Source organism: Musca domestica, unplaced genomic scaffold, assembly GCF_030504385.1.
Source record: "Musca domestica strain aabys unplaced genomic scaffold, Musca_domestica.polishedcontigs.V.1.1 3, whole genome shotgun sequence".
Lineage (NCBI taxonomy): Eukaryota > Metazoa > Arthropoda > Insecta > Diptera > Muscidae > Musca > Musca domestica.
In genome coordinates, this window is record NW_026712299.1 from 26,013,591 (window position 1) to 26,033,318 (window position 19,728).

Sequence of the window (19,728 nt, forward strand, 5' to 3'; positions counted from 1 at the left end):
ACATATATTCTTGATCAGCGTAAAATTCTAAGACGTTTTAGCCATGTCCGTCTGTCTGTCTGTTGTAATCACGCTATCTTTCGAACAAACTGAGATAGAAGGCTAAATTTTTGCATATTTTGCTAGTAGGCAGGTTAAGTTCGTAAATGGGCCATGTAGGTCCAAGTTATCATATAGCCCCCATCATATAACGGTACCTCCTGATATTCGGTATTTTGATGATTTTAGCGACATTATTTACCGGGATTGTTTCAAATTTCGCATGTGAAGTTCGTAATGGATACTTCAACCCATGCCAGAAAATTGTCTGTGCAGGTTCACGTCTTCGTATAGCCCCCATATAACGGTACCCCCTATATTCGGTATTTTGATGATTTTAGCTAAACAGATTTTTCTTCAAGTTTTTCATTTAAATATTGTGATAAATTATGACAAAAGTTGCCTATGCAGGTCCATGTCGTCGTATATGTATTCGGTATTTTTACTATTTTAACAGAATTTTTAACGAATCGTATTATTTTATTTTTTTTTGGAAATTGCCAAATTTGTACCAAATGGTGGATAGTATTAAAAGTTCAGCCCGGCCGAACTTACAGCTTTTTTACTTATTACTTGTTCTATTTCATCCTATTGATATGGAGGCTAAATTAAATTCCTAATATTTTAATTTTTTTAAATATTTCACCATTATACATGAATTATCCATGACATATGATGAGAGTTTTTCTGCCTACTTAGGTCTATTTTCGATTTCGAGAGATTCTTCCGATAATCCTTAAGAAATTCTTTGGAACCTATTCAAAATCTCTTCACTTTGATATACCTGTAGATGCTGACTAAATTATGATGTTGTCTACTAAAGGAGGAATGTGTCTACCATCCTCATATGTCAATGACGAACAGTGTGGCACAATTTTTTCCATGGAATTTTTTTTCGAAGGGAGATAATATTTTAGTCTTACGAATTAATCCTGGAGTACACTTACTGCGTGTTGTTGTATAGGTTTCATCGATGATTTTCTGCATTTTGATTAAAGTGTTATCGATTGGCACGTAATCGGATATCTCACGAAAGTGGGTGATGGTGAAATTCTCACTTTCTGCCAATTCCTGGAAAATAAATGAGGAAAATAATTGAATTATACGACGGTCATAGATAAACAGAGGAAATGAAGCATGGGAATAAACAAGAGTATATTGATTATGGCCATGAAAAGAAAAGGGTCAGTAAAATTATGATGATGCTGATGGGAGCCAGATAATGGCTTAGTTACGAATTAATAAAGCATTACAACCCACATGATTCACTGGAGGATATTTTGGGAAGTCTAATAAATTAATTGGCAACTGTTGCCTATCCTTTTTTGTTGCTATAGATATAGATTATTGTACTTGGGAAAATTTAATGGAAATATTTTGCGTACAATAGGTTATTCCCATTATTGGAGACTGAACGAAAAATATTCTCTATTCAGCCTGAGGTCCTGAATGAGAGATTTTCTATATAAAATCCCTCGATTCAGCCATGGGGGACTGAATGAGAAATTTTCTATAGAAAATCTCTGCATTCAGCCATGGGGGCCTGAATGAGAAATTTTCTATAGAAAATCTCTGCATTCAGCCATGGGGGCCTGAATGAGAAATTTTCTATAGAAAATCCCTCGATTCAGCCATAGGGGCCTGAATGAGAAATTTTCTATAGAAAATCCCTCGATTCAGCCATAGGGGCCTGAATGAGAAATTTTCTATAGAAAATCCCTCGATTCAGCCTTGTCTGTAGAAAATCCCTCGATTCAGCCTGGGCGGCTGAATGAGAAATTTTCTATAGAAAATTCCTTGATTTAGCCTTGGGAGCCTGAACGAGAAATTTTCTATAGAAAATTCCTCGATTTAGCCTTGGGAGCCTGAACGAGATATTTTCGATAGAAAATTCCTCGATTCAGCCTTGGGAGCCTGAACGAGAAATTTTCTATAGAAAATTCCTCGATTTAGCCTTGGGAGCCTGAACGAGAAATTTTCGATAGAAAATTCCTCGATTTAGCCTTGGGAGCCTGAACGAGAAATTTTCTATAGAAAATTCCTCGATTTAGCCTTGGGAGCCTGAACGAGATATTTTCGATAGAAAATTCCTCGATTCAGCCTTGGGGGCCCGAATGAAAACTTTTCTATAGAAAATCCCTCGATTCAGCCTTGGGGGCGTGAATGAGAACTTGTCTGTAGAAAATCCCTCGATTCAGCCTGGGCGGCTAAATGAGAAATTTTCTATACTTCTTAAATCACTTAATTCTGAATAAAAAAAAATTCTTTGAAAATCACTTTATTCCTCTATGCCGAAGAATTCTCTGTTCTGTTCCCCAAGAGGTTTACATTTGTAAAGCTTTATTTGATTTTTGGGAAATTATTACTTCCATGTTCACTTAGACACACCTGAACTGCATGTCAGCTATGTTAATATCCGGAACGACTTGGAGATGCTTTGGATGTCTTCCACGAAAAAGTTATTAATTTTCCCCCAAAGGAACATTTTCATGCTCTGGTGCATTGCTCAAAATATTATCCATTCTTTGGAGGGGGCGACTTAATTTTGTCCTCTCTCCATGCTTCGCAGAATTTACACTGCAAGCCTAAGGGAGACCCGTATTTATATGTTCATCTATTCCAGGAATTTTATTTTGCTGTCCTCATGTTTTAATTTTTCTGTGAAGCTTGGCATGTTTTAATTGCTCTTAAAAATTTGAATATTTTGAATTTAAAACAAAAAAGTGAGATGACACATCTCTTAATGGTATACAACCAGGCCGGTGTCATGACAACAGAGTTACTCACCTGTATGGCCGTTGCTACACCACCACCCCAGACGGGCTTTGAACTGACCACGATTGCAAATTTTTGCCAATGAAATGCACTCAGCAGACTAATAACGCTTTTGGAGACCTGTGAAAGGAAAAAATAAGAAAATAAAAGCAAACATTAAAGGTGACCCAAATAAGAGGTGTCTGTGTGTGTAAGTTTGATTATGTGCATAAATACATAAAAGGTGGAGCAAAACCAGGGGAATCGACTAAGTAATTCTGAGCATCATCATATTAATGTCTCTAGAGACTTGAAATATAGGAATTATTAAAAAAAATCCATTTCCCTTAGCAGCTAGGTATTCAATTTAATAGCTGAGTGTTAAACTTTAAAAAAGGCAGCAAATATTTTATTTCCTTTAAATACTTTTTTTGGAAGGAAGATTTAATCTGTGACAGTTCGAAATCTTAAATTACACATCTTAACAATTTAATCAAAAAAAAAAAAAAAAACAACAAAAAAAAAAAAACTACCGAAAATACTCATTAGAAATCCGATCAGCAATCCAATGTATTAATTTTAATTTTGATAAGAAGTTTTTATTTAAATGACTTTTAGTAGCCAATAATGAACGTGCCGTCTTTGTAATGATTATTTTTTTGTTGGCTGGGAAGACAGACAGAGGAAATAAACGATGAGAGAATAAAAGTTAAAAAAATAAACATAATTTTCAAATTTTTGTCTATAAATATAAAATAGTAGTGAAATAACTGACTGACTATTCGAAAATCAGCGCCCGGACAAAACGGCTGAAGCTAGAATCTTGATATTTCGCACGCGGGTCAATCTTGGTACGTAGGCATGTGATAAGGCTGGATTTTTGGAAATTCATACTAATGGGTACGAAAATCACTAAGATTCGAGCTAGAATTGAAATGACAGTGATTAGTTGAGTATAGAAGAGATTCACCAAAGGGTTTTTGGAAATTCGAACTTTAAGGCTACGAAAAGTTATAAAATGGTACTAAACTTATTCTGAAGTTTGGTATGAGAATCAAGATTAGAAAATAAGTTTGACATATGAAGGTGGTTTTGCAAATTTTTGGTACATTCGATATTGAGTGATCATGGTATGGTATTGAGATCTGAAATTTTGTATTAGGATCGCTGTTCATGTGTAGTCTAGACATATGGAGGTGGTTTCGGAAATATGGTTTTGGGTGAAGGGATGGGGATAAAATTCTGAAATTTGTTATTTAGATTATTGATGGTATCTGTGTTTGATGGTATGCGTCCTATATTTGTACGAAAAGTACTAAATGGTACTAAATTTGGTATTAAGTGTTCTGTTGGTATCTGGTGTTGAGATATGGAGGTGATTTTGAAATGTGTACTACGAGTGTACGAAAATTTAATATTGGGCGTAGGAATAGAACAGAAATACCGAAATTTGATATCTAGTCAACTGTTGAAACACTGAAAGTGTGTATTATAATTGTACGAAAAGTACTGAGTGGTACAAAATTTTATCTTAGTTGAAGGGATTATGAAATTTGATCTTTAGATTATTGTTGGTATCTGTATTTAAAATTTTGCGGTGGTTTGAAAATGCGTCCTATATTTGTACGAAAATACTGAATTGTACTAAATTTGTTATTGGGTGAAGTCTCAGGACTGGAATCCTCAAATTTGATGTTAAAGTCTCTGTTGGCATCTGGAATTAAGATATGGAGTAGGTTTTGGAAATGTGTTATATAATTGTACAAAAGGTACAACATCGTACAAAATATGGTATTGAGTGAAGGAATAGAGCTGAAATCCTGAAATTGTATGTTTGGACAACTGTTGGGTTAATGGAAGTGTAATTTATAATTTTACGAAAAGTACTAAATGGTACTAAATTTGATCTTGTTTGAAGGGATAGAGATAAAATTCTGAAATATGATATTTCGATTACTAATGGTATCTGTGCTTGAAATTTGGCGGTGTTATGGAAATGAGTCCTATTTGTACTAAAAGTATTAAATGACAATAAATTTGGTATTGGGTGGGGGATAGGGCTGGAATCCTCAAATTTGATATTGAGATCTCTGCTGGTATGTGGAATTGAGATATGGCGGTGGTTTTGGGAATGTGTACTATAATTGTGTGAAAAGTACTAAACTGTACTAAATTTGGTATTGGTCCAAAGAATAGAGATAAAATCCTGAATGATACTGAGACAACTGTTTGAACACAAGAAGTGTGTATTATAATTGTATGAAAAGTACTAAATAGTACTAAATTTGGTCTTGTTTGAAGGGATAGAGATAAAATTCAGAAATTTGACATTTAGGTTACTAATGGTATTTGTGATAAGATTTGGCGGCGATGCTTTGGACTAAATGATACTTAATTTGGTATTGTGTGAAGGAATAGGGCTAGAATGCCCAAATTTGATATTCAGGTCTAAACAGATAGAGATAAAATTCTGAAGTTTAATAATTAGATTTCTGATGGTATCTTTGGTTGAGATCTGGTGGTGGGTTTGAATATGTGTACTATAATTGTACTAAATGGTACAAACTTTGGTAATGGGGGAAATTAAAGAAATCCTGAAATTTAATATTGATGTATCTGTTACTATCTGGAATTGAGATATGGCGGTGGTTTGGGAAATGTGTACTATAATTGTATGGAAAGGACTAAATGGTACTAAATTTGTTATTGGGCGAATAAATAGATCTGAAATCCTCAAAATTTGATGTTTAGACAACAGTTGGAACACTGGAAGTTTGTGTTATAATAGTACTAAATGGTAAAAAACTTGGTCTTAGATAACTGTTGGTATCTGGAGGTGGATGTGGAAATGCATCCTATATTTGTACGAAAAATTAAGTGCTACTAAATTTGTAATAAATTAATGGCATAAGACTGGAATTCTCAAATTTGATTTTCAGGTCTGAAGGGATAGAGAAAAAATACAAAAATTTGATATTTAGATAACTGATGGTATCTGAGGTTGCGATGGGTGGGTGGGTTCGGCAATTTGTCCTATATTTGTACGAAAATACTAAGTGGTATTAAATTTGGCATTGGATGAAGGAATATGGCTGGAATGTTCATTTTGAGTACTAAAAGGACCTAACATGAATCTAAAATTTTAAGGTGGACTTTTCGTTAACGAAGTAGCGGCCACTTCTCAGTATTAAGTGGCTTCTGGAAAAAATTCTTTATTCTGAAAAATAGTTTTTATTGCTTTTTTTTACACTAATGGATAGTAACAATATTTCAAAAATGAAAGAGTCGCCACAAAGTTTTTTCCTTTTTTCAGAAGACTTCAGATGCACCTCAAGCTAATTATACACCTAGTATTATTGCAATAGTGCGGCTGACTAAAATAACTGGTTTAGACTCTATATACATATAAAACGGATCGAAAATATACCACCTAGAAATATTTGTATAAGACTTAGGGTAGCAGGATACATAGACGAATTTGATACTCTGTATAAGAATTGCGTCACAAAAATACCTCCGAAAAACTCGATCGAAAACGAGTAAAGGGTTAAGTAGAAAAAACAGAAGGAGAAAAAAATTTTTTGGTGAAGGGAGTAAAGTGTATAGTTATGACAACAATTTATTCACACACCAGCTGTAAAAATAGAACAACGGAGAGTGGTAAAAACGTATGCCGCATGGAAATGAAGTACGAAATTCGACAAATCAATGAAACATCAATAAAATAATTAGAACAAATACCGGGGCTATTGCCTTCAATATTTCTCATTAAAAAAAAAATAAAAAAACAAGTAAAAAAGCAGTAAGTTCGGCCGGGCCGAACTTTGAATACCCTCCACCATTTGGAACAAATTAGATAATTTTCAAAAAAATAAAATCCATTAATTTTTTTTTAAATCTTTACAATATCTAATATAGGAAGGTGCCGATATATGGGGGTATATATGATATTGTGGACCTATTAAGACAAATCTATGTCTGGGTGTAAAGTACTCACAAGGAAATCCTTGTGTGGATTTTCAGATAATTCCATTGGAAAAAGTGGCTAAAATCATCAAAATACCGAATATCGGGGGTACCGTTATATGGGTGCTATACGATATCATTAACCTATATAAAGAATTCTCTGTGGGGGTGTAAAGTGCTCACAAATAACCCCTTGTGTACAATTTCCGTTGAAAAATGTGGCTAAAATCATCAAAATACCGAATATCGAGGGTACCGTTATACGGGGGCTATACGATATCGTGGACCTATATAGATAATTCTCTGCTGAGATATTAAGTACCCACAAGGAACTCCTTGTGTGGATTTTGAGACAATTCCGTTGAAAAATGTGGCTAAAATCGTCGAAATACCAAATACCGGGGGTACCGTTATATGGGAGATATACGATATTGTGGACCTATATAGATAATTCTCTGCCAAGGTATAAAGTACCCACAAGGAATTACTTGTGTGGATTTTCAGACAATTCCATTGAAAAATGTGGCTAACATCATCAAAATACCGAATATCGGGGGTACCGTTATATAGGGGCTATACGATATCGTGGACCGATATACCCCATCTTCGAACTTGACCTGCCTGCAGACAAAAGAGAGATCTTTGCAAAATGTTAGCCTCCTATCTTAATTCGTTTAGACTGTAGCGTGATTACAACAGACGGACAGACGGACGGACAGGGCTAAATCTTCTTAGAATTTTACGCTGATCAAGAATATATATACTTTGTTGGGTCTAAAATGATTATTTCGATGAGTTACAAACGGAATGACGAACTTAATATACCCTCCATACTTTTTTTGGTGGAGGGTATAAAAACATTTAGTTCGGCCGGATCGAAATTTTAATACCTTCCACCATTATGTAAAGAAAACCTTTTTGTATAAAAGTATCTGGATTCATTACAATTACCAGTAAAATCGTAGAAGTAACATCGTTTGAATAATACAGTTAAACATTTCAAAACCCAGAAAAGAAAGTTTAAAAGTCGGACGGGCCGACTCTATAATACCCTACAACCCTTTCCATATTTAATACAGCTTCATATAACAAATTAAAAATATAACAAATCGGATGAACAATATATATATGAGAGCTATATCTATATCTAAATCGATTATCTTCAAATTTGACATACTTGTTTCTAGGCTCAATATTGTTGTAAGTGCCAAGTTGCATTTCTGTTGGGCTAATATTACACGTTTGGTGCACGAAGATTTATCTAAATATTCACTGCTTATCTCCAATGTCAATAGGTTTCGTCACTGAGTCAAACAAATAACTTGTACGAAATTTCATCTGGATCGGGCAATAAATGCGACCTGCACTTTGTTTACAAAAATACATACATGGACAGATAGACGTACGGACAGACATAGGGACTGACATGCATAAATCGACTCAGAAAGTGATTCTATGAAGTTTCTCAAAACTATCTATGGGTCTATCTCGGTTCCTTCTCCATGTTACAAACAAATGCACAAAGTCATAATAGCCTTACCACTACCCTTGTGTGGGGTATAAAAATAGAACAACGGAATGTGGTAAAAACGATATTAATATTCCGCATGGAAGTAAAGTACGAACTTCGATAAATCAGTGAAGCAGCAATGAAATAATAAGACCCAATACCCAGGCTATTGTTATTGTAGACATTAAGTAGCAAAGCAATTATATCTTATAAAGTTGCCATCATTTAATGTATAGTTCGAATAATACAACTACTAGTTAATATTCTGACCTAGAAAAGAATACAGCCTTTCATGAAGTACTGAGGATTAAATGATTTATCAGACATAAACAATGTACCAAAGTCTTCGCATTTAATAATGTTAATACCTTGGCTAAAGAAAATGCTTTAGAAAACGTTGGCATGGAAAACAATTGTGCTGTAGAGGAGAATTACAAATGCTACAGTGAACACAGGATTTCGCCAAGCAAATAAAGCAAGGAACGCCAAAATGGTGGTGTAGTCTATCCAATGCCTATGCCTTATTACCACAACTGAAAAACATGTATAACTTGAGTGCGTGGGGATTATGATTATTGCAAATGGGGATGATTTTGTTATAGTATTCCATGATCTGACTAGAACATGGCCTCTGCTTCGTAGGCGAAAAAGAAATTTATATTGAGTGAATTTATGTGTGAAATTTTATCCCAAATAGAATTTAGTAGTTTCTAACGAATTAAGTATTTTTGCGAACCTATATAGCATGCACTTCCAGAAGCTGTCTATTGTCTAACTCTTACTTATCGTCATAGAAAAATTTATAAGTTTTGCTATATTGTTAAATGTTTAAAGAGTTTATTATCATTTAGTATATTGAATCGATTTCCTAATTAAACCCCTATCTAAGCGTTACGTGCCCACACGTTGCATACCAATATTCACAATTCTAGATATCTATATCAAATTTGGAATTTTTTTCGTGTAATTACCGCACACGTTATAGTGTGCTTTCCCAAATATACCTAAAAATCTTTACACTTTTTCGTAGTGACTCTAATGCCAAAATAAATAAAAATTTTTGAGATCTCCAGCTCTATCCATTCCCTAACCACCAAATTTAACACCATTAACTGTACGTATTTCCAAAATTACTTTCAAATTTCAAACACTATCAGTTTCTTTAATGCTAAATTTAATTTTTATATGTATGGTGGAGATACAAAGTATGGAGAGAATATGAAGTTCGTCATTCCGTTTGTAACTCGAAGAAATAGACTTAACAAAGTATATATATACACTGGTGGCTAAAACTAAAGCAACTAAAATCGCGAAAACAAAAAATGTCCTGTAACTTTTACAAAAATAAACAAAACGTAATTATTTTTCCAGTTTTAAATGAGGTCTTTAATTCACTTTTAAGAAACTAAAAATAAAAATACAAAAATAATTTTTTACGAAAAGTAATATATGGAAAATTAAAATGGCCTAATTTTTGCTTGGTCAAAACTAAAGCAACTTTTTCATTTTTTAAATAATTAAATTTTGGCTAGTAGTCGATATCATCCATTATTTTTGATAGCAGCTGCACACTTACGAGGCGTTGAATATATTTTTTCTTTCCCAGGCACCCCGAATTTTTTGGAAAATGTTGTGCTTTTTTGTCTCCGAATCTCGCTTGATCTTCCTGTCAACAATACTCCAAAGGTTTTCTATGGAGTTTAGGTCAGGTACTTGTGCCGGCCATGACAGAACATCGATTTTTGACTCCCGCAACCAATATATATATATATATATATATATATATATATATATATATATATATATATATATATATATATATATATATATATATATATATATATATATATATTTAGTCTTATTTTTCAATGAAATTGTCTAAAATTGTACACAAGGCTCAAAGAGGTAAACGATATCGAATATCCTCCATATACCTCCCTTTATTCGGTATTTTAATGATTTTAGAAAAGTTTTCAATGGAATTGTCTGAAAATCCTTACAAGAAGTTCTTTCTGAGAACTTTGCCACCTGGAAGAGAATTGTCTATATAGGTCCACGATATCGTTTATCACCCATATAACAATATTCGGTATTTTGATGATTTTAGCCAAATTTTCAATGGAATTGTCTGAGAATTCACACCAGGAGTTGCTTCTGGGTACTTCAACCCACTGGAAAATAATTGTCTACATAGGTCCACGATATCGTATATCAGCCATATATCGGTACCTCCCAACAATATTCGGTATTTTGATGATTGTAGCCAAATTTTTCAATGGAATAGTCTGAGAATCCACACCAGGAGTTGCTTCTGAGTACTTCATCCCCTGAAATATAATTGTCTGTATAGGTCCAAGATATCGTATATCCCCCATATAACGGTACCTCCCAATATTCGGTATTTTGATGATTGTAGCCAAATTTTTCAATGGAATTGTCTGAGAATCCACACCAGGAGTTTCTTCTGAATACTTCATCCCCTGAAATATTTTTATGATTTAAGCAACATTATTCGCCGGAATTGTTTGAAATTGAATGATATTAGCGAAATTATTCAACGGAATTGTTTCAATTTTCGTATTTGAAGTTCGGAATCGAATCTATAGCCTATGACAAAAATTACTTAGAAGATCCACGTTTTCGTATTTTCCCCATATAATGGTTTTAATTTAAGTAGTACTTTTCGACAGATTTTTTGATCCTTAAAATTGGTGGAGGACATTAAAAGTTCCGCCAAATATTTTCCGATGGCCATCCAAATTGGTAGGCTTCGGTCCAGCCCCAAACTTTAAGCTCATGAAAAATTCCGAGTTGATTAGTCTATAAGATCATGAAAAATTCCGAGTTGATTAGTCTATAACTGTGGCCTGTAGAGCAATTGCAAAATCAATAAATTTTTCTATTTTTGGTCCATTTTAATCTCTAAATATTTTGCGATCATCTCCACAAACCATGGGCTTTATTCTGGCCTTAGCCCCATCTCCATTTTCAAAATTCATGAGGATCGGGCCATAATTGTGACCTGTAGCGTGATTACAAATTAACATGAACAGACGGACGTACGGACATATGTAGCCAGATCGACTCAGCTCCGCGATATAAGAAGATCCATATGCAGTTTCCCATGTCGGCGACCAATATTTCGAGGTCTTACATAATTTTTAGCCCAATCTAACATATAATACCCCCAAACAAATAGCGTTGTAGGGTATTAAAATTCAAAAAAATTGAACTTGAATTGTACGGTTCATATAATTTAATGTTTAAAGATTATTTCATGCAAATGTTGACCACAACTGCGTCTAAAATGTTCCATCCGCTTAGTTCAATTTTTGGCATACATTCCCCAATGTCACGGCCTGTATCTCACGTATAACTGCATCAATGGTGTCTTCTAATTCGTCAATTAAAGCGGGCTTGCCTGCGTAGACATAAGCTTTAACATAGCCCCTCAGATATTTGGCACCGATTTGTTGAAACCACATGTAATGCATGTCATGCTCTTACATTATGGGCAAAAAATGTTTGGATAACATCTCACGGTAGCGCTCATCAATCACAGTTGCGTTACGATTCACAGCATCTTTGAAGGAGTACCAATGTCCAATAATGCCAACAGTCTATAAACCATACCAAACTGAGACTTTTTCTGAATGCATTGATAGCTTTTGCAAAGATTTTGGTTGATCTTCACTCCAAAATCGAAAATTCTGCATATTAACTTACCCATTGAGCCAAAAACGAGCTATCTATAAATTGGAAGAAGATTTTTGATAACAAAATTCAATAACATGCAAATGTTGTTCATGTGAAAGGGGATTTATGGTTAATTATAGACCACACTGAAGATGTTCAACAGTGAAACAAAACACGAAAAGATAATAGCTAACAAGTAAAAAAGCTGTAAGTTCGGCCGGGCCGAACCTTTAATACCCTCCACCATTTGGTACAAATTTGGCAATTTCCAAAAAATAAAATCCTTTAAAAATTCTGTTAAAATCTTAAAAATATTGAATGCTTATATGACGACGTGGGCCTGCATAGACAACTTTTGTCATAAGTTATTACACTATTTAAATGCGAAACTTGAAGAAAAATCTGTTTATAATGTAGCTAAAATCATCAAAATACCGAATATTGGGAGGTAATGTTATATGGAGGCTATACGAAGACGTGGACCTGCACAGACATTTTTCTGGCATGGGCTGAAGTATCCATTACGAACTTCACATGCGAAATTTGAAACAATCCCGATAAATAATGTCGCTAAAATCATCAAAATACCGAATATCGGGGGGTACCGTTATATGGGGGCTATATGAAGACGTGGACCTACATTTCTCATTTTTTGGCTTAGGATGTAGTATCCATTGCGAACTTCAAATACCAAATTTGAAACGATTCCGGTAAACAATGTCGCTAAAATCATCAAAATACCGAATATCGGGGGGTACCGTTATATGGGGGCTACACGAAGACGTGAACCTGCACAGATAATTTTCTGTCTTAGGCTGTAGTATCCATTACGAACTTCAAATGCCAAATTTGAAACAATTCCGGCTAATAATGTCGCTAAAATTATCACAATACCGAATATCGGGAGGTACCGTTATATGGGGCTATATGATAACTTGGACCTACATGGCCCGTTTACGAACTTAACCTGCCTACTGGCAAAATATACATGTGTGCAAAATTTTAGCCTTCTATCTCAATTTGTTCGAAAGATAGAGCGTGATTACAACAGACAGACAGACGGACATGGCTAAATCATCTTAGAATTTTACGCTGATCAAGAATATAAATACTTTGTTGGGTCTGACATGAGTATTTCGAGGAGTTACAAACGGAATGACAAAATTAATATACCCTCCATAGTATGGTGGAGGGTATAAAAAATAACCCTTTATATATTGCGTCCATCCTAATTCAAATTTAAGACGCAATACGCAATTAATAACAATCATGGCTGGTTTGATTTATTTCACACAAGTTCCCGATATAAATGTTCATTTTCATTTCATCTGTGAAATATGCATAGTGCTGCAGGGTATCAAATATTCGGTCCGCCCGACTTTTGAGCTTTCTTTACTGGTTAATTTATGTATGTGCAATATTTCTTCCCAAACTCAAACAATATTAAGGAATTAACACCAACACAATTACAACTTCCACATAAGGCAAATAAATGTGAACTATCGAAACTCCCCATTATTGCAAATAACAATCATTGAGTGTATATGTGTGAGTGAGGCTTTGTGTTTGCTTACCTTTGAAGCCGGTGCCAAGGTCCTGGCAAATGTATGAAATGTATCCTTGCTGGACACTGTCGAGTCGGCACATTTCTGTAAAGCAAAGCAAATGAAATGAAATGTAAATTTGTGAATAATCGGGTAAATTTGCTATAATGAATTTAATTATAAGTACTGCAAATATTCTCTTATTGCCTTCAAATACACTCAATGGCCAAGGGAGGTCAAATAGGAGAAATATAATTAATACGCTAAAGGTTTCACAAATGGTATTTAATTGGCCAATAAATGTTTCCCCTAATTACAAAAGGTGAATAAATATTTAAATTGAATTAAATCAATTCCATAAATTGTGGAATTAAAATGGGTGAAAGGTGACGGAAGCAATGCAATGTTTCGGAATGTAATGAACATGTGTATGACAATTACTGATTATATTATATGGTGATTGTTATTGTGGTGGGCAGATCAATCCATAAGAAAATATTTTGTTATATTTAATATTTAATGTACCTGTCCAAAGATGTATTAAATTTTTATACCCTACAACACTATGTGTTGGGGGTATTATAAGTTTGATTGGGCCAAAAATTATGTAACACCACGAAATATTGGTTTCCCACATAGGAAAGTGTATATGGATCTTCCTAGCTCGCCGAGCTGAGTCGATCTAGCTATGTATGTCCGTCCGTCCGTCAGTCCGTCTGTCCATGTTAATTTGTAATCACTCTAAAGGTCACAATTATGGCCCGATCTTCACGAAATTTAGAATGGAGGTGGGGCTTGAGCCAGAATAGAACCCTATTGCTTTTTGAGATGATCGCATAATATTAAGGGGTTGAAATGGACCAAAAATTTTCCATATTTTGCAGTTGCTCTACAGGACGCAATTGTAGACCAATCGACGTGGAACTTAGCATGGGGCTTCATCTTAAGGGTGGGTAGAAGCCCTCCAATTTTGATGGTCATCGGTTAATATTTAGTGGGTGAAATAGACCATAACATTTGTGTTAAATAAAACTCAAAATTTCCATTAAACCGCGAATATTTTTAATCCCGACGAAATCACAAATAGAGAAACAGGTCAATTCTGACCGTTACGTAGATGCCGATAGTAAATATATCGGATATATATAGCGAAATATATACAATGTATATATACAAAGGAAGGGGATGTTAGCTAAAATGCTTATATCTCAAGAATGGCTGTACAGATTTTTACAAATTTTGTCAATTTAGAATGCCTTTTTGACATAACAGTATAAAATCTAAAAAAAAACGCATAAAAATATGCCAATAATGATGTTAATAAAGATTTTGTATAATTTTGTGACATATTTTAATTTTTTTTTCATATTTTTTATCGCATGCGATTTTTTCATTTTGACAACACAGGTTTGAGTTATTATATACAGTTTGCAAATATCGAGCGATCCTCACGAAGGGGTTAGGCTCAGAAGGGCTAGGTCTATTGTTTTCAAAGATGTCCGCACTATATTTAGGGGTTGAAATGGACCAACAAACAAACGTTCCTGATTTAATAGCCATTATAAAGGTCACAAATAGAAACCAAAGGACACGAAATCTCGCAAGAAGTTAGAGTTTAGGACAGCGGGTAGAATGAACCACTACTTTTGTGTGGAAAATTGCCGACATTACTTAGAGGCAATATCCGAAATACACAAAAGGCGAACTTCTAGCTTTTTTTGCTGATTTCGTTGACGAATATGGCCAAATATCGTAGATAAGCATATCATATGGTTTAGTCTAAATTTGGAGATACAGAGCGGCCTCTTACTTTCGCAAAATATTTCGGGGTGAAATGAACCAAAAGCAGATAAAATTCCTGATTACAGAATTAAAGCCAATCGGCACGTCTGAGAAGCGAAATAAAGACCTTTTGGATGGCCATTGGATTATATTTAGCTGTAAAATGGACCACACAACTAAAAGCACGACGGGCTAATGTCCCTGGTGACATAATTTCAAAGCAAAATCTTTCAAAATGGGTTTGGACATAAGGGGGCTTCTAACATATTGTAGTGTTGTCGGCCCCGCACGACTACAGCCTTTGCTTACTTGTTTAATTTATTTATTTATATGAATAATAATTTGTACCCAGTAATGAGCCGAATAACTGCTTATAGGGTCATGTAAACAAATCACTTCTCCCACGTTTGGACTATATTGATTACTTCCTTCACTTTATATGAGATATGTGATAATTTTTAGAAAATGTCAGATATAATCGACCGAAGTATTCCATTATCCTACTTCAGCGAGGTACCAGAAGGAGTGGACCGACATATTCCACAATCGTCTCTTACATCACATTTTATAAGAGTTATAATTATTCAAAATGTTTACCCTTTGTGGGGGAGGTATCAAAAGGAGTGAACCGGTATATTCTCATCTTTACAGCAGATGCTGTGTTAATAGAAATCATCGGATGTGTTAAATATGAAGAGAACCGAACGATTATTTCGGATTTTATAATTGTTTTGGTTATTTAAAACGTTGACCCTATGTTGACCCGATCTCTACCATCTTCACAACAGATCTTGAGTTGATAGAAATATTGAGATGTGCAAAGACGGAATGGAATCGGATATTAATTTCGCATTTTATGAGCTTCATGGCTATTAGACATTTTGATCCTCAAATTTTTGAGTAGCCATGAAGCTCATACAACGCGAAATTAACAACCGGTTCCATTCAGACTTGGCACATCTCAATATTTCTATCATTTGGTATTATGTGAACGAATAGACCGAAAAACTTTAAATTCGCCATGAAAATCAAGGTTGGAAAATGAGTTTGATATATTAAGGAGATTTTGGAAATGTGTACTAATTGTGCGAACTGGTAACTAAAATGGTACTAGATTTTTAAAGTGTTTGGTTTATGGTGAACGGATGAAGTAGTTCTACTAGTACTATATTTTGTACAACTTCGAATTGTGTAAACAGATAGTGCTTGAATTCTGAGATTTTTATATAAGGGTCACAGTTCATGTGTGCCCTTTAAATATGGAGGTGATTCTGGAAATGTGTACTATAATTGTACGTAGAGTACTAAGTGGTATTTAATGGGGTGAAGGGATAGAGTTGAAATCCTACTAAAAGGTACTAATTATGGATTTATCTTGGTGTCTAGGATGAAGAGACATAGATTGTTTTGGATATGTGTACTTGATAAATTAATTTGGCATTGGGTACAAGGATATAACTGAAATTTTATATTGAGGTCACCGTTGGTTTCTAGGGAGATGTAAAATATCAAGACGTTGAAATAGTTTTGGACACAAATATTGGATGTGGGTCCATAGTGCAGTGGTTTTACTAAAATCCCCCTACGTAAACTTCAAAATCAAATCTTCCGAAGACCTTTTGGTGTAAAAGGCAAACATTTACCTATAATTCTTTCCGATAACGAATTGAGTATCCTATTTAGGCGTATGTTACAGAAAGTGTGAAAATGTTAAATATCTGTTCATTCTTTATGCTACCCTCCTCACAGTAGTTCAAAACATACAGAAAAAGTGTTATAAATATTTACATATTAACGGGGGGAAGTATACGAGATGTTTCAGCCAGCCTAAAATGATCAAATTTGAACAATTTTAGGTCTGGCCGAATCATTTTTATGTAGAAGTATATATAATTTTTATTTAGAAGTATCTTAATGACGAAAAGGGTACCCATTTATACATCTTCATACAGCAAGGATTGTTATCTATTTCGAGTCTCAAATACCAAATTTAAAAAAAATTTCGTGGGTAAATGTGACAAGGATTATCAAAATACCTAATACCTAATATCAGTGGGTACATTTATATGGCGGCTATAGGAAAACATGAACCTAGATATTTAATGTTCTGCCAATGCAGCGAAACCCCGTTAAGAACTACAAATACAAATTTGTAGACAAATCCGTGGAAAAATGTGGTAAAAATCATGAAAATACCACAAAAAAAATATCGGGAGGTACCGTTATATGGGGGGCTATACGTGGACCTATACATATAATGTTCCGCCACCGGATCTAGAACCCATTTTGTTTGTAACATGGAGAAGGAAGCGAGATAGACCCATAGTTGCTTTTGAGAATCTTCATAGCATCACTTATTGAGTCGATTTATGCATGCCAGTCCGTCTGTCCGTCCGTCCGTCCGTCTGTCCATGTATTCTTGTGAACAAAATGCAAGTCGCATTTATTATCCGATGAAATTTTCCAAACAATATTTGTTTGGCCCAAGGACAAATTCTATTGACATTTGTGAGAATCGGTTCAAATTTAGATACAGCTCCCAAATATATCTTCAACCGATTCGGGTTAATTGTGCACCAAAACGGCCAATATCAGTGCAAATGATCTGTATTTTGGCACATCCGACCGAATTCTGTCTAGAAGCAAGTGCGCCAAATTTGTTAAAAATCGGTTCAGATATAGCTCCCATATATATGATTTATCCGATTTGGTCTTTAAGTCCCTCACATTCGTAATAGGCACTCTACTAGAATTATATTTGGCACTAGATATCAGATACAGCCCAGAAATACATCTGCCAAATTTTATCGATATCTGTTCAGATTTGGATAAAGCTCTCATATGGATCTTCAACAGATTTCGAGTTAGTTGTGGACCAAATGGCCAATATCACTCCAAATGACCTGAATTTTGCCACATCCGACCAAATTCAATCTGGAAGCAAGTACATCAAATTTAGTGAAAATCGATTAAAAATTGGATATATTAGTTCCCTCTGAAACAATATTGTAACTGCACTACAGCCATAGGTTCTTAGGTGCTTTGATCTACTTCAAACAAATTCTTTTCTTACGGGAGCTCTACTAAATATTCAAAGTGGTGTATGGTATCATATAGTCGGCTTTTATACCCTACACCACAAGGTGGTCAGGGTATTGTGTCTTTGTACATTTGTTTGTAACACACAAAAGAAAACGAGATAGACCCATAGTTCCTTTTGATGATCTGCATAGAATCACATTCTGAGTCGATTTATACATGTCGGTCCGTCCGTCTGTCTGTCTGTCCTTCTGTCCATGTATTTTTGTGAACAAAGTACAGTTCGCATTTATTACACGATTCAGATGAAATTTTGTTTTGTTTTGGATATGTGTACTTAATTTATTAAAATGGGATTGAGTACATGGATATAACTGAAAATTTATATTGAGGTCACTGTTGGTTTCTAGGGAGACGAAAAATATCAAGACGTTGAAATAGATTTGGACACAAATATTGGATGTGGGTCCATAGTGCAGTGGTTTTACTAAAATCCCCCTACGTAAACTTCAAAATCAAATCTTCCGAAGACCTTTTGGTGTAAAAGGCAAACATTTTCCTATAATTCTTTCCGATAAGTTCGCATTTATTACACGATTTAGATGAAATTTTGCACAAATCATTTGTTTGGCCCAAGGACGTACTCTATTGAAATTGGAGATAATCGCTAAAAATTTAGATATAGCTTCCATGTATATCAATCCGAATGGTATGGAATCAGATTGGATCAGAAAATAAGTATGCCAAATTTGATCGAAATCGGATATAGCCATAGCTCCAATATGTATTGTTCATCCGATTTGTTATTTTAGTCCTCCGCAGCCGTAATATGCACTCTGTAACAACAATATTTGGGGAAATATATCAAATACTGCTCAGAAATACCTTTGCTAAATTTTATCGAGATCGGTTCGGATTTGGATATATCTCCCAAATATAACTTCGTCCGATTTACCTTTTATTGTGCACCAAACGTCTGATATTTGCCCAAATGGGATGAAATTTGGCACATACGACCGAATTTAGTCTAGAAGGTAGTATGCCAAATTTTGTGAAGATCGGTTCAGATATAGCTATAGCTTCCATATATGTTGTTCATCCGATTTGTTATATTTGTTACCCACAGCCGTAATATGCTCTCCGTAACAACGATATTCAGGAAAATATATGAAATACAGCTCAGAAATATCTTTGCCAAATTTTATCAAGATCGGTTCAGATTTGGATATAGTTCCCATATGTATCAAATGAGCAATACAAGACCAAATTTAAGAGATACAAATGCTTCGGCATATTTAGTCTTTTGAACTTTAAATTATAATTATAATCATAGCGTGTATGATTGAATTCTCCCATAAAAACTTTTAATTGTTATGCGGAGCTCTACTAAATTAGCAA

General features: G+C 34.5%; 1 protein-coding gene across 1 annotated transcript in view; it reads right to left on the reverse strand.

Moving 5' to 3' along the window:
• LOC101888252 (guanylate cyclase 32E) overlaps positions 1-19,728 on the reverse strand; it is a 214,722-nt gene that overhangs the window by 76,089 nt on the left and 118,905 nt on the right. Inside the window, exons 5-7 of the mRNA XM_059124627.1 lie at positions 13,540-13,614; positions 2,827-2,934; positions 987-1,110 (exon numbers count right to left, since the gene is read on the reverse strand). Of these exons, the coding sequence (XP_058980610.1) occupies positions 987-1,110; positions 2,827-2,934; positions 13,540-13,614 (307 nt within the window). The remainder of the gene's footprint in view (positions 1-986; positions 1,111-2,826; positions 2,935-13,539; positions 13,615-19,728) is intronic.